The sequence below is a fragment of the Apteryx mantelli genome, chromosome 1 (genome assembly GCF_036417845.1).
Source record: "Apteryx mantelli isolate bAptMan1 chromosome 1, bAptMan1.hap1, whole genome shotgun sequence".
In the NCBI taxonomy this organism is placed as follows: Eukaryota; Metazoa; Chordata; class Aves; order Apterygiformes; family Apterygidae; genus Apteryx; species Apteryx mantelli.
Window position 1 is genome coordinate 179,138,765 of NC_089978.1, and position 15,354 is coordinate 179,154,118.

At 39.9% G+C, this 15,354-nt stretch overlaps 1 protein-coding gene across 1 annotated transcript in view; it reads right to left on the bottom strand.

Annotated features, from left to right (window-relative positions):
- The window catches only part of NAV3 (neuron navigator 3), a 282,224-nt gene extending 268,591 nt beyond the window's left edge, over positions 1-13,633 (bottom strand). The window contains exon 1 of the mRNA XM_067313062.1: positions 12,982-13,633. Within this exon, the coding sequence (XP_067169163.1) occupies positions 12,982-13,224 (243 nt within the window). The 5' untranslated portion in view covers positions 13,225-13,633. The remainder of the gene's footprint in view (positions 1-12,981) is intronic.
- Positions 13,634-15,354: the final 1,721 nt, after the last annotated feature.

Below are 15,354 nucleotides of genomic sequence, written 5' to 3' on the forward strand. Positions count from 1 at the left end.
ATGACATTAGATACACTTCAAGAGAGCACAACAATTAGACTGGGTTACAGACATAGCACCCTCCAGGACAGGATGCGGTTTGCTTGTTTGAAAAACATCTTGCGAGACTGTGGAAGAAGCAATTGGTAGTGGTCTGGATGGCTTGTAAATCTATTTTGTGATAACGTAGGATGTGACGAATTAAATAACCACAACAAAATAGGATGATATCCTGACTCCAGTAAGGAAACGGCAAAATTCCTATTGACTTCAGCAAGAACACGAGCAGTTCTGATTTTGGAAGGCTTATTTTGACATGTTTCTAATATGAAGTGTTTAAAATGACCTAGTTAACAATGAATATAAAGAACATCAGAGAGATGGTAAAAGCACAGAGCTGCAGAAGGGTACAAATATGGGGTAGCGAATTCTAGTCTGTTTGGAAACTGACTCCTCAATAACCTATACACCTTATTTACCTTCTCGGTATCAATTTCTCGGGTTATTATATATACTTTAGACCTGTGTAAATCAATAGATAAATGCAAAAAGGTACCTGTACACAAGCGTACATATCCATCTCTATCTCTGATATGTACCACAAATTAAGTAGTTTCAGTTTACATAAAACACACTAATGGTGCCAAAGCATTAAAGCTTCATTTATTATCTCTGTACTGCAAATGGTACCTCTCAGTGGCTTCAGAGGAGCTGTAATAATGCACTCAGTCAATGATTTGCAATATTAACATTTTCAGTCATCTCCACTCCAGTCTGTCTCCTGCTACTCTGAAAATGTAGTACGCCACTGCTTGGCACACTGTACACATCTGAAAGCACTGCAAAAGCAACTGCAGAATGAACTTCAGGAGATGATCATGGAAGCAATACAAACCTTCCTAAGTGTGGAAATCTTTAAATAACTGTTAAGAGAAAAAGGCACCAAATTGCATGCAAGTGAAGATATTGGGTTAATCTCTCAAATGAAAAAGAATTGAGAAGTAAAGTTACTTCACACAGTGCTTAAATCACCAAGCATCAAATGTTAGTTGAAATATCACCATGCTTAAAGCCTAAGTAACACAATCAGAAGTAGCTGTAGAAGACAGAGCTGTTACTTAGATTTTCTTATTTTATAACAAAGTATCTATTTGTATATTTCTGTTAAAATGTTTAACTATTAAAAAAATAGTTGTACAATCATACTGCCAATAATAGAACTATGGAAGTCAAACCAAGACATGGTCATGATCTCAGTAATTAGCTATTTCTTATACTTTGTCTCATAGTGGAACTACCTGACATAATATCCCAAACTTTTCTAAATGATCCAAAATCTTTTATTGCTCTGGAAATGGCAGCAATATCTATGCATTTTTAAAAAAGCCTGTTTTCTGTTCTTGGAAATAGGTTGTTTGTTCACCTATTGCATCCACACAGAGTTTTGCAGGAAATGGACTGCATTGCAAAGATAGGGTTGCTAATACAGCAGGCACAAATATCGACCTCCCGAAAGTCCAGTCCTTGGATATTCAACTGATTTATAGTTTGACCGAGATACATTAGTATTTCCATCCAATCAACTAGGGCAAAGTAATTGCTTGTCATAACGATATGAATCTGAGGTTACTGTTTGCAAAGGCCTTTGATATCCTTAAAGACGTGTATACATCTGAGTGAAAATTACTGTTGAAAATTCTGACTTCAGTGTCATAAAAGCTGAAATTTTTAGTGGGAAGTGAAGGAAACATTTGTCCCTTTAGACTGAAATGTGAGCACTATTGCTCTTTCTTTGATGGTATTTATATCAGTATTTCACAACGAGATCTTACAAATTAAATGAGATCATCTCTGATGTTCAGGAGAGAAAGAATCAATTTTTCCACAGATACCAATACGTCCCTAATCCTCTTGCTTTTATGCAGTCTAAATTCTCCAGTATCTCTGTTGCTGATCTGAATCTCTTGTATTATATTCTTTTCTGCTGCCAAATTCCCTTTAAGTAACTTTTTTGAATGACAGTGTTTAGCCCAACACACTGGTACCAAGATGCTCATTCTTGTGTGCTCCTTTCTCTGAAATGTCATTGAGATGCCTTTTCAGCTTTCCTCATGACTCTATACTTTTTCTGCACCTTGCCCACAAAATGCTTCCCCTGCCACCGAGTGAGCATAACCCAGAAAACTCCTGCATTGATACTACAGGACCCTGGGAAGAAAGCTTTGTTTTAGTTTTCAGACATTTTTCCTTTATTCCCCACTCCTCACCCTAACAGTTTCTCTTATAAACCAAAACTCGTCAAGACTGTGCTTGACGGAGCAGTCATAGATTGGGAGGGCTTCTTTGCTCATTGCTGACACAACCATGAACCCCCTCTGGACACTGAGCTGAAGAAAGTTAGATCATGCTCAAGAGCTGTCAGTATCTGAAAGTTTCAAATCTGCAAATTGGATTGTATTCAAAAAATGCATCTGGAAATAGTATGGCCCATGAACAGGGCATTTGACTGTCAATCATTACCCCTCGTTTCTCCACTGAACAACCTGCTTCTTAGGTTTCAGCTAATAATTCAGAATTATACCAGTCCTCTGTGGTATATTGCAGGGAGGTATTCTAGCACAGGGAATTAGCCAAGCACCATTATTCTCTTCTTGCCTTTGTCAGGATCACACGTTTCTAGGAAAAAAATATTACGTATATACAATGCCTTCTACTCAGGTTTTCTTGTTCCAAGCCAGAAAAAAGATTATATGCATTAATTTACCAACAAACAGGAAGCTGTCAACATCACTAACTGATTAGGTAAAATAGGTCTGATATTGATACAATTTTTCTCATCAGAAAGCATAAGAGAAAGTCAGTTTTTCAAAGGTCATTCAAGGTAATTTCAATAACATTTTTAAAAGTATCTAATTAGATCATTTCTTCAGTATTAAAACAATAAAATGAAATAGTACTTAGCCACCAAACAACTTCACTCTGAAAATAATGGCACTAGTACCATTTTCCACACGAACTGAGTTCAAAGAGGCACTTGATAGAAACCAGAAGTGAAACTAGTTGTTGTGGCTTGTTGTGGCTTCCCAAGGTAGACACTAGGCCGTCCTACCTCTCAGAAGCATTTCTAAGCAAAACCGAACCTGAAGCTTGCAAGCGTCCAGCTTTGTGCTGCTCCCTCATGAGCAACGGATTCCTCCGACACTTTCTCCAAGCACACCATCTCTCACTGCCAAACTGGCCAGCAATGACTAAAGCAGGCTGACTGATCAGCTGAGGATATTTCCAAGCTACTTCTGAACTTTAATTTGTTTTTATGCATTCTTATTTAATGCTAGTTATTTCCACTCCAGAGACAGAGTCCTGTTTACTGCATAGATGTGTTGCCAGGAAATCCCTTTGCTGGTGAGTAAAAGTCAGGCACCTTGACTTATGTCTTACTCACCCTAAACCAAGCATGAGCCATGCAGCCTTTCCTGATTAATGAAAGTGGTCAAATGTTTTACGCTTGCTAGGAAGTCATCTTTCTGTGCATGACCAGTCTGATTACTAAGCTGTGGTGGTTTTACAGATGCCCTGTAAATCAAATCCTGATGCACAACAGGAAGTTTTCCCTGCCAAATCTTTTGGAGTTTAACATAGTATCAACACGACACAAAGCCAAGTGTCATTGTCAAAGGGAGATATTTTGAAATGGAAAGCACGAGAGAGAGCCTGACATCTATTTTTGCTCTAGCTTTTCAAATTTGCTGCAATTCTCTAATTGGAGAGTTTCACGTGAATAAAAAATATTTTGAACTATTGTTGAAAAGGAGACATACAGAATGAGGAAATCTGTTCCACCGTATTAGGATCAGAGGGGCAAAGCAGTAACGGAGGCTTAACAGGAAAATAAACATAACTAAAAAGATAAGTCAGACCAAATGTCATGCTGCAAGTAGGTTAGCACAATACTAATATTATACTTGGTTAGCTTTTCTCATGTTTTATGCAGAGTTAGTACAGACGTTTAGTGGCTGGCACCTTCTCAGTTTATATACCCAGCAATACTACGATCCTGCCCTAACCACTTTAAAATCATGCCTCCCCTTGATTTGCTTATTTTACAAATTCTCCAGCTTGGTTTAAACAGAACATGCACAAGAGCCATCAGAAATCTGCACATTTTACACGAGGGAATTATCCCTTCGCATTTACCAGACAAAACACTCCACATTCCTTTTCTGAATTTTAAGCAAGTTATGCTATCTTTCAGCCAATTTTCTCTTGCCAGTAAAAACAAAAGGAAAGGTTTGTGACCTTAAAAACATCATGGGCAAGTGAAGATTCGCACAAAATATTCCACTAGTAAGTCTGAGAATAGAGAGATGCTGCCGCCTCGTCCAGCTTGATCCCCAGCCGCCGGCACTGTCAGGCGGCTATTGTTAACGCATAGGCTTCCTCCAAGACCACATCCTGCGAATCAGGTCAAAGGGAAACACAGAGCTGCTTTAAATGAACTGCTCTTTGCAGGCTCCCTTTGCAAGTGTACGGAAAACTACGCAACCCAGAAAATTAGTGGGCTAGCAAAAGAAGACCGTGGACTTAGACCAGAATTAACACCTAATTAAAAAAATTAGCAAGTCTCATTTGTGATTGATGTTCTTCTCATTTACTTAAGACAAGAATTTCTGCCAGAAAGAAACTAGACAGTGTATCCAAAGGAAGAAATTAGATCCAAAATGTAACAGCTCTCCCTAGAAGGGATCTGCTTGTATTATGTAGCTATTTATTCTTTCCACATTATATTTAATAAGTGAAAAACCTATCAACAGCAATGCACACAGGACTTTTGGTGAGTGTTACATAACTCCATTAGAGAGCACAACATATTCTTCATCTCTGACAAACTGTGTCAGAGTTGCTCAAATGTGTGTTGATCGAATACATCGAAACCAATGAATGTCTAGTGGCTCCTGGAGTGGAAACTCCGCTCTGACACTCGCCCGGAGCTGGGCCCCCATTGATGCTCGCCACTGACATTTCAGCGAAGAAAGCCAAAACTCGGCAAGTAAAGTGAGCAGGAAAACTCACTCAGTATCTGGCTGTTTCATTCTAAACTGATTCCTTCGAAAAGACAAAGGATGGGCTTGTGGTTAAGACGTGGCGACTGGGACTCAAGATGTATGTGACTTCAAATTCCTAGCTCTACCACAAAGCCCCAGGCTGAGTGTGGGAAAATCATCCATTTTCCCTTTAATCTCCTCTCTCCCTCTGTACTGTGGGGATAACACTTTTCCCTTTTCTCCCACAGTCTGTCTAACACAGCCATATGTTCTGTAAGGCTGAGACTAACTCTTACTTTGCATATATACAGTACCTGTTGCGATAAGGCATCAGTCTAGTCAAAGTCTCTAGGTTGAAGGTCTGGCTGAAACTCAGAAAATTTCCACTGGAAGGATATTCTAATAAACTTCTTACCTGAGAGAAAAAGAAATGTGTTTCAGCTGAACACAACTTACATAATCTTTGCGGTAGCCCTGGCTCTGCCAGCTGCTTTGGGATGCTCCTGTCTCCAAGGGAGCAAAAATGGGGCAGGCTCAGAAATTCCCAGGGCTGCTCTCTGAGGGGATTTTAAAGGCTCTCAGGGGCCCGGATGAAGTGGGTTCACGGGGCTTGTTTTCAGGGATACCCTTCCTGTGCTTTCGGAAAACTTAACTGAAACTGTGGTGCTTTAGTGAAATGCCCCTGGAAATAGCCCTATTGTATAAAGGCTTTTGCTCTAAGGCAGCTAAGCTATCTCCAGACAGAAGTACATCTCCATGGCACTGCGGGCTGCTAGCAGCTCAGGTGCCCAGAGCAGCATGGTTTCATTAGCACAGACCGGCACTCAGATCAATCAATGACCAAGAAAAGAGAAGCTGGAGGCCACCAGGATGGCCACCTAGTCCCTTGCACAAGGAAGGATCAGTGCTAGTAATGTTAAGTAGGGTGTGGGTCTGTGTGCTTTTTATAAAAACCCTGCAGTGATGGAGATGGTACACCTTCTGCATGCGAAGCATTCCCCTATTATTACTGCTGGGAAGTTTTACTAAAGCCTAACTAAAGCCGCCCAGGGTATAATATAAGCCCATTATTTTTATCTAGAGATGGAGACCACTTATCTCCATTTATGGTCACGGAGAACAGATTACCCTGAGAGGCTGCATTTATTAGCTCTGGTGTTGCACCAAGCAGATGCTGCTGGGTTGCTTCAGGTTCCGGAGCTCAGCTGGTTTTTGCACATTCAGGGATCTCTGCATCCACACTAAGATGCACCCCCCTTTTCAAAGAAGGAGCATTTTTAATGAAAAAATGATTGATCAGAAAATCCTCAAGCAGCTTCCCTAGCGACAGATGCAATATAAAGAATAACAGCAATCATTTTCTGCTGATGCCTCACATCAACTTTTAACACATAAACTAATACGAAATACACTGAGTTCTAAGTTCTCATTTTGTGAGAGAATTAAAACAAAAGCAGTAAAAAGCTAGACAGAGGTCTTAAGCTCAGGCTGGTAAATACCCTCCTATCAATAATCACAATTACAAATTACACACAAAAAGCATCTTTCAACCCCTACCCAATACCATTTGCTCATACGTATAAAAGTTTTAAGAATTACCTAGCTGTGTTACTGTACATTTATCTCAACTGTATGAAAATGTGGTTGATATAGGTGATTATGAAATAAATATTTAACAGTAGAGTTGTTTTCAAGCTCATATAGCATAAGGCTCTTAACTCACAGTTATAATACAGCACAGACAGATGGTGCTAGATACATAAAGCATATTAAAGGTGCTGTTATCTGTTTGATAAAGAAATAATTCAGAGCACAAGGCAAGAAGCTGAAATTGCTGACAATCTGAACTCCCACCAACTGTCTTGGTTTCATTGGGGCTGCATGAATTTTAAACACACAGAGTCCCAGGTGTCCGCAGTGCTGCTTGAAACTTTTGGCAGCTAGTTCGGTGCTTTTGAAACAATGTTGGCTTCCCATCACTAGCGGCCACTATGCGGAGAAGATGGGAGGTCTCTGGCTGCTTCTGCTACCCTTTTTCCTGCCTTGGCCATAGCGCTGTAAACTACAGACTCAGCACAATGAGCAGTCTCCTTCCTTGCCAACCCACAAGGCAGACATCTCTGATGTATTAGCACTGGGAAAAGGAAGGGTAGGAAAAAATGGGGAAATAAACTCATTTATGTTCCCTAGAACCAGTATGTCAAGAAACTTGGTAAAGCTTGGTCTTGAGAGAGCGGGCAAAGAGTTATCCAAGAAACTGAAAGGTCAAACAGATGTGGGATTGCAACAGGTTCTCTGCTTGGGAGAGGCTTGGGGAATGGTGGGAAAGGGATATGCCAGAACCTAAGCAAGTGGTGTGGAAGGGTTAGCTGAGGAAAGATGGAGATATGGAAGTCATTCATGGCACAAATCTGTTTTTTCAGTGTGCACAGAACTCCTTTTGGCATGAGCAGGAGCTCTACCCATGTACGGAAAGCAAAAATGTTTGTGTTGAGATCTGTCTGGACAGGGGAGCCTAGCTGTGCTCCAAGCCTGGTGCCTGGTGACAGGCAGGAGTTACCACATCACAGACAAACTGCTGACAATTGAGGAGAAAAAAATGGGAGGTTTCCACGTTGCTTCCAAAGTCAGATGCAACATGCTGGCTAAGTCACACTGCAAGCCCTCAGACCAACACTGGGATGCAATAGTATGATACTACGTGAAATGGACCTCAGGAATCACTTTTATAGCTGTAGTATGTGTTCTAGCCTAACCATATCAAAGTATTTAACTTTGTTTTGTGGCACTGACATGAAATTTCATTTTAGATCACTACAACTAAGTGTTTTAGACCCCACTCTTGTTGGCCATAATCCCCTGGCTAGAGCAGATCTATTCTTCTCTGTTATTCTTCTTTATAGACCACGTCCCAACCCTACTGGTCCCATTTCCATGTTCTACAGGTGAAGCAACCACTAGGGTTTCTTTCCTCAGGTGGACTCATCACATCCTTTGGCATTTCTTCCAAAAGGTCTTGCAGCAGATCCCAGTTTTCAGAGTTCCCCTGAGATCTTTCTTTCTCAAAATTAGACTGTTTAATGATGAGCTTGGTGGGACTGGACCCTTTCAAGAGAAATCACAAATTGCAGACCACACCTCCTCTGAAAGCCAGTACTTGCGTCTTACAAGAATCTTAATGTAAACCCTAAAAATTGCAGCATTTAGAAAAGTATTAGGTTTATATACATATACTGAATCAGCTTGTAGAGCCTGACTAACACTTTCCAGCAAGGAGTAATGATACAAAAAAATGTTTAAGTCATGACAGAAAGACTTGATTAGTGGATACAGAGGAAAATTAGTCATATGCAGAAGCCTGTAAAGATGTCTGCCAACAGGAAGGAAGAAGCAGATAAGCAGACAGCAGGAGACAGATAGCATGGACAAAGAGAAACTGAAAACAAGAAAAAAAAAAAGATAATATGACAGTACAGGAACGAATTAACTCAGGAAAGAAGGCTAAAATCTTATCATTTGAGTCAGATACCCAAAACACTAAAATTAATATATCAGATTCAGCTCAGAGAACATTCAGTTTGCAAGCATAAATGGCACTGAAGTGCTGCTGAAAGATGAGTTTGACGATGGGAGGAAAACCATGGGAGTGTACAGCAGAGGACGACAAGGAGCAGTGGCAGGCAGCCCTGGCCAGAAGAGCAGCGTGCCTCACAGGTGTGCTGATGCCAGCCTTCGCTCAGCTTGGCGCCAGGGAGGACTCACAGTGGCGTGCCTATGACCACAGCATCAAACACGTGAGGGCAGCTGAAATCAGTCATGCTCACCTGCAGAGAAATGCTATTGGTGCTGGCGTTTTGCCACAGGTCATTACAGTGCAGAGACCTGCGAGGCACGCAGGTCACTTTGGTGACCAAAAGAAGTTGTTTTTGCAAATAAGTTGTTCCTACATTCCTTCAGTCTTAAGCCATTGCTTAACTTACTTACTTTTTTACAGTAACACTCAATAGATTTTTTTGTTTTGTTATGATTTAATAGCACAATCGACAAGAACAGTATTACCGGGCAGCCTAGCCTAATTTAATAATTTTGGTCTCATTAATTTAGCAAGCAATATGAAAGTGGTGGCACAGGAATATAAATTATATTATACCCACAGTTAGATAAATACTACAAAAGATACCGGTATTTTCAGGCACGGGTTTGGATAAAAACAAACTATGGTCCCACTGAATGGCAAAACTCCATCTGCTCCAAGGAGAGCAAGCATTTCACCTCATGAATCCAGCAGCTGGATTCCTTTCCTGTGTACATATATAGAAATAAACTTTTGTCTATATGATACTCAGGGAAGAAGAATGTGCTCTGAAGGCTTGCATTCAAATATTTTGCATGACTATTCACATCATAAGTGCTTGTGCAGTCATTTTAAATATTAGTGGGTTGAGCAAGAAAGCAGATGGATCTGTATGTGAATTAGGTACCAAAGCACAAATTATGAGACTACTCAACCAACAGATCAGAATTTGTGAAGAAAAGTGTATCTGAATAAACCACACATAGAATAATTTAAATCATTAACAACTTAATGAATAAACTACATATTTATTATTTGCTTTCCTAGGTTTAACTATGTTCTACCCAATCAAGAAAAAAAAGCTGAATATAATCACCTCACGAACTTTCTCTACCACTGTTTTTATTAAAAGAAAAATACTACTTTTCTTAAGCTTCAGATTGCATCACATCCACAAGAAAATCCCCAAACTACATGTGCAAGCACAGAAAATCATGTGAGTGGGGGGAGCATCTAGGGAAAACAGCACTGATTTTTGCAGCTGTATTCCTGGCCAGGTCTGGCAAAGCCATTGTGTGAGAAAGCCAACACTAGTGTCAAAAGTCTCGAACAGTCAGGTGTGGTGAAACCGAAGGCCATAGAGGAAACAGCTGGGTGGCAATGACCTACTGCATTGACATGTCTAATCCAAATTTATCTTGGAATCCTTCGCACTTATAGATAGCCACAGGATGTATCACAGAGGCTGCGTGTGTCAATCTAAGTGCCTTCCAGACAGGATGGGAAAGCTGGTGATACACAGTGTAGCATATGTAAAATACAAAAGAAAGCAAAAGTTAAAGCCCCACAATCCAGCAGCCAAGGGCAAACATTAACCAGGTGATTAATTCATATGTTCCATTGTGTTTTGCAGACATGTATTAACCATTTTTCCTTCAAAAATCAGAGCTGCCTGATATACAGTTATACAGCACAAGCATACAAACACTATACCATAGAGGCAGATTTCTCTCCCATTTGGAAACTCTGAGTAGGTATTCATTACGTTTTGTTTCAAAGACCTTTTATTTCATCACTGCTGTAATGATAATATCCCTAACATACATACAGGACTGTATACCACAGAGACATGTAGGAATATCATATATTTGATTAATACATTTGCTAACCAAAAAGTCAACAGAAGTTCTACTGGAAACAGCATTCACAAATGGCCATGCTTTGGGACAGTGTGATCTGTAATGCTGAATTTGCATTTGCTCAGCAAACCTGAAGGGACATTAACCCTAATAACTCACTGAAAAATTGTGCTTAGAACTACACCTTATATAATCTGACATATTACTGAGGCTACCAGATGCTGGCAAACAGAGAGGGATGGATATCCATCAGTGATGAAGGAAAATATCATTCAATAATTTTAGGCTGATATTTTGAAGTTTATTGGCAACAAAAACCTAAAAAAAGATTTCTTAATCATAACCATCCGCTTTATAGCCCAAACTACATTGGCAAAAGGATTTCATGGAACTTGCTTAAAAGGTGACTAGAAGAGCATTCCTCAAAAAGGTGTGTCTGGAAGAAATCTGGCAAAGGCCTGCCATTAAGCTTTACTGGGAATGGCAGATTTGAAATGGGCACTACAGAAAAGTTTCAGAAATTGGTAAGTTTTTTAATGCTAAGGACTTCTGTAAATCCACTAAGATTTATTTACTCAGGTTGCCAGGGGAGGTTTTCAGAGCATCACGTGCACACACTGGCCTTAATGTTAAAGAATCACCTTTTAAAAGTGCTCAGCTGCTTCCATTGAGAACAGACAGCAAGCCAATGGCTGATATTTTTTTCTTTAAAAACAGTCCCTAAGATTAGAAGTATTGTCAGACACATGAAACTTGAAATTGCCAAACTGGATCACATTTGTGTTCATCTAACCTGTTACTTTATTCACTGCGACTTCAGGAGTGCTCAGGACCAGATGCACTGGAGGGATATGCGGCATATGAGATTAACTGATTCCCATTAGGTTTCATACTAATCACTAATAGTTCCTGAGTGGTTTAACTGCTGAAGCAAGATGCTTTATATCTTTCCCTATACTTTTTAGAAGTTTATCTCTGAGTAGGCAGTGTAACCTGTATTCTCTTTTTCTAAAAGTAGTACTTGCAAAATTAAAATACTTTTCACACAATATCCATTAAAGCACAACATTAAAGAGGAAAGATAAAGAATATTTTCTATCAAAAAAAAAAAAGTAAGCAGGAATCTATTATAGTTGCGTGTATCTGACGTACTTTTTTTGCATTGTGTATTGTGTCGAAAAGCTTTATTATTTTATTTATATTGCACTCATGCCATAGAAAGGGCTATTCATCACTTCTGGTAATCAAGAGATGAACAGTCTGCTCATTCTTTGTATTTCTACACAGCATCTTTGAGACCACCACTGCATCATCTTGTGGAAGACAGGGAGAGGTGATACAGAAAACTCCAAGAGAAAAATTAAGTGACATGACCAAAATCCCATGGGAAATATGTGGCAGGGTTTAAAAAGGAAACCAAATGTTCAGAATCCCAACCCTATCCTTCAACCGCAAAACCAACTTTCTTCACTAATACTCAGTTAACCCAGTGACTAAAAAGAAAAGAAAACCAAGCACATATATTATGTGTATCTTGCCACTATAACAACTCTGATGACACTCGAGTGTCCTTAAACCAAATATGAAGCAACTACAAATATATGTTTAATCACAGCACAGTAATCAGTTCCACAAACCAAAAGTACTAGAAGAGCAAGGGAAGTAACCTCACACAACACTGCTTGCTGAAGTTGTTAAACCACATATGCAGCCGTAATGTACTAAGAGAGCTACAGAAATATATTCAACTGACACGAATACTCACGCTCAAAGCATGAAAAGTGTTTTCAACTACAGCAAAAAGATTAGTAGAAACTCAAGCTGAAGTGTTTTAAATATTAGGTAACACTCAAAAAAGACTCCATAACAAAAGAAAAAAACCAAAGCAGTCCAAAAAAATTCTGGCATCCTACTTCAGACAAACTTTTTTTTCTTAAATCACAGTGAATCAGAGCTAAAAGGGGAGTAGGAAGAAGTTATTTTGCAAGAGACAAACACAGGTACTTTTCACTGAGAAGCTGTTTTTCTGGTTCAGCAGTTCTGCAGCAAGAGTAGCCCGAACATTTGAAAAGTGAAAAGAAAAATTAATTAATTATTTTTATTTTAAAAGAACTTCCCTGTGGGAATAGGTGTGGGCATGAGAGCTCCTTTTAAACTTCATAATATAACATGAAGCAGCCAAGAGGTTCTTTTTTTTTGTAAAAGTGCTGTCATGTCATTGCTCAGCTTATTGGGAGCTGGAATGATTTTTTTCTGTGTGGTTCTAGTGATCATTATCGAAATGCATCTGTGAAGATCATTCTATCGGTAGCTTAATGTGAACATTTAGAAACAGAGTATTTATTCAAACAGCAACACTGAGCAAAACACACTTACAAGGCTGCTATGCAAGTTCACTGGCGATAGAAAAAGTTATTAGCTACCCAGTGACACTCGAGCTCCACATTCAGCAGGTTTCTAGCAGATTTGGTCTCAGCAAATTAACATTTTTGAGAATTGAGATGTGCAGGTAAAGTTTACAACTAACCTTGCTATCTTCGATCTCCTGGGTTTTTCCTTGAAGTGTTCTCCTCTCTCCAAAATCACAGGTTGACTTTAATGTAAGCTGACAGGAAAGCATTGAGCTCTCTGCCCCCGTAAGCTCCAAGGACTTTGCTGAGTACTGCTGTGCCGCTGGCGTGCCAAGGCTTGGTATCGGCAGGGCAGTATGAACAGGCTTTGACCCTACGGCTGGCTGTCTTAGCTTTGAGGCAACCCCAAGTACAGGCATGGCTTCTATAAAAGTATCTTCTCGCTGCCAAAGAAAATGCTTCTGACCTCAGTTTGGTAGGCTCCAGCTTCAGTAATTCCAGAACAAATACTTTAAACAAAAGTAGCAGTCATCTCTAAAAAACTTCTTAAAACAATAATATTAGGAGTCTCACAAAGCAGCAGAACTTTCCCTTCATCTCTGCCCTTCTCCCTCCCAGACGCTCGCGCACGCACTGCGCCGTGTCAGTGGCTCAGCAAGACTAAACACTCCTCTGGGGCGTGAACTTTGCTTGAAGGTAACTGCCACAAAGCTGCCTGTCTGCGATTAGAGAACTCATAAATTCACTTTCTCTTCTTCCTCCCGCATTCCAGGTCTGCACGCTCAGTGAATGAAGGAGAGGGAGAGAGAGAGGGAGAGAAGAGGTGAAATCTCCTCGTACTCCAACTGTCAAAACAGCTCCGAGACCACAACACTGGAAGCAGAGACCTCTTCCTGACTACATAAATAACCAGCCCACATCTTAAAAAAAACCAAAACTCTTTTTTCTGATTAAAAAAAAAAAAAAAGGACCTGAGCAGTGGCCAAAGCAAACAGCTGTTGGAAGAGTTTTTATCCCGGAAATAATCTCAGCAATGAAGCTGTTTGTCTGATTCCTGGCTATTTTTCACTGCTGACAACCATGAGCTACGGTGTTTCATTGCCTGTTCTTCCCGTGAAATCAGGTTAAAATCATGCAAAGCGTGGCTAGGAACAGACGCTGAATCATAGTGTGGGTAACATCTGTCTGTGCTATGAAAAATCCATACAAAAACACAGAGCAGGATATAGGAAAATCACAAGCATTGTTAGAAGATTTAGTCAATACAGCTTTTCAGGGTGTTTTTTTTTTCAGTCTTGGTGGTGGTGCTAACGTCACCTATTCAACTTTAACACTTCCCTTTCTAAAAATATTTAAAGCTCCATAAAGTCCATGTCCAACGCATCATTTCTGCTTGTTGTTCACAGCCACTTTCTTGTTGGCAACCTCAAAGCCTTGTGCATGGAAACACAAGACAGAGGCAGGCAGAGCCAGCTCTGAAATGAGTCACGAAGCACACTATAAATTGCTCAGCAAAATAAACACATAGTCAAAGGGACAACGGCAAATTTCTTCAAGCACCTAGAGCAGGGGAATCAGTTTTAAAGGGTGATATAAGGAAAAAAATATGCAAAGATGCCATACCATTCAGCTCCTACGGAAATATATAACCTAGTATTATGGACAAAACTGTTTCTCTTTTATCTGTTCCAAAACAAAACATAAAGGAATAGGATGACCTGAAATCTATTCCACCTCTAATATCCTAAACAGTATCATCTATGCTCCACCTGAACAATATACACTATTAACAAAGCCCAAGGGAAAATATGTGCCTTCTAGCCTGGTGAGAGTTAGAAAAAACATTTTCAAAGAAAACAGAGCAAACCAGAAGCCAAATAAAACTAACATCTTAAACCACCTTTTTGAGAAGAGTATTTTGCAGAGTAAAACTGTAATGTACAGTATTATCCTCTGTCTTTCATATATGCAAGATCATGATGACATAGTAGTTAAAAAATCATCTCTCTGTACCAGCTTATAAACTATGCCATGTTTGTTTATAGTTTGTAGGAGTCAATCTGACCTGGTTCAGGAATCACCTGAGTTTTGAAGTGTGTATAGAGGATCAGCAAAGCCATTTTGGCATCCTCTGCGTAACTTCATGTGGGTTTTACTGCCATTAGCAGTGGCAGCAGTGGGCTGTATGCAAGACTGCACAGAGGTAACTGCTCCACGTTTTACAGGAGTTGAGCCAACAAGTTGCACCACTCTGCCCCAACGAGGGCAATATTCCTGTGCAGTGTAACAGTTCAGGTCTTGTGCCAAGCACAAGACTCCTTGTGCAGCCTGTAGTTGTTCTCCAGCAGCACACAGCACTGTGAATGTGTAAGAAATTTAAGTTTCTTGGACACAACTGGTAATAGTTAACACTTCAGAAAATGCACATATGCAAAGGCTGGACCGGACCACAGGAAGAGAGGGATTTATCTCTTCCAAGGTTTTGGGAGATGAAAAATCCTCCTGAGGACTGCTGACCAATGATCAAGACAAAGAACAAATAGAGTCAT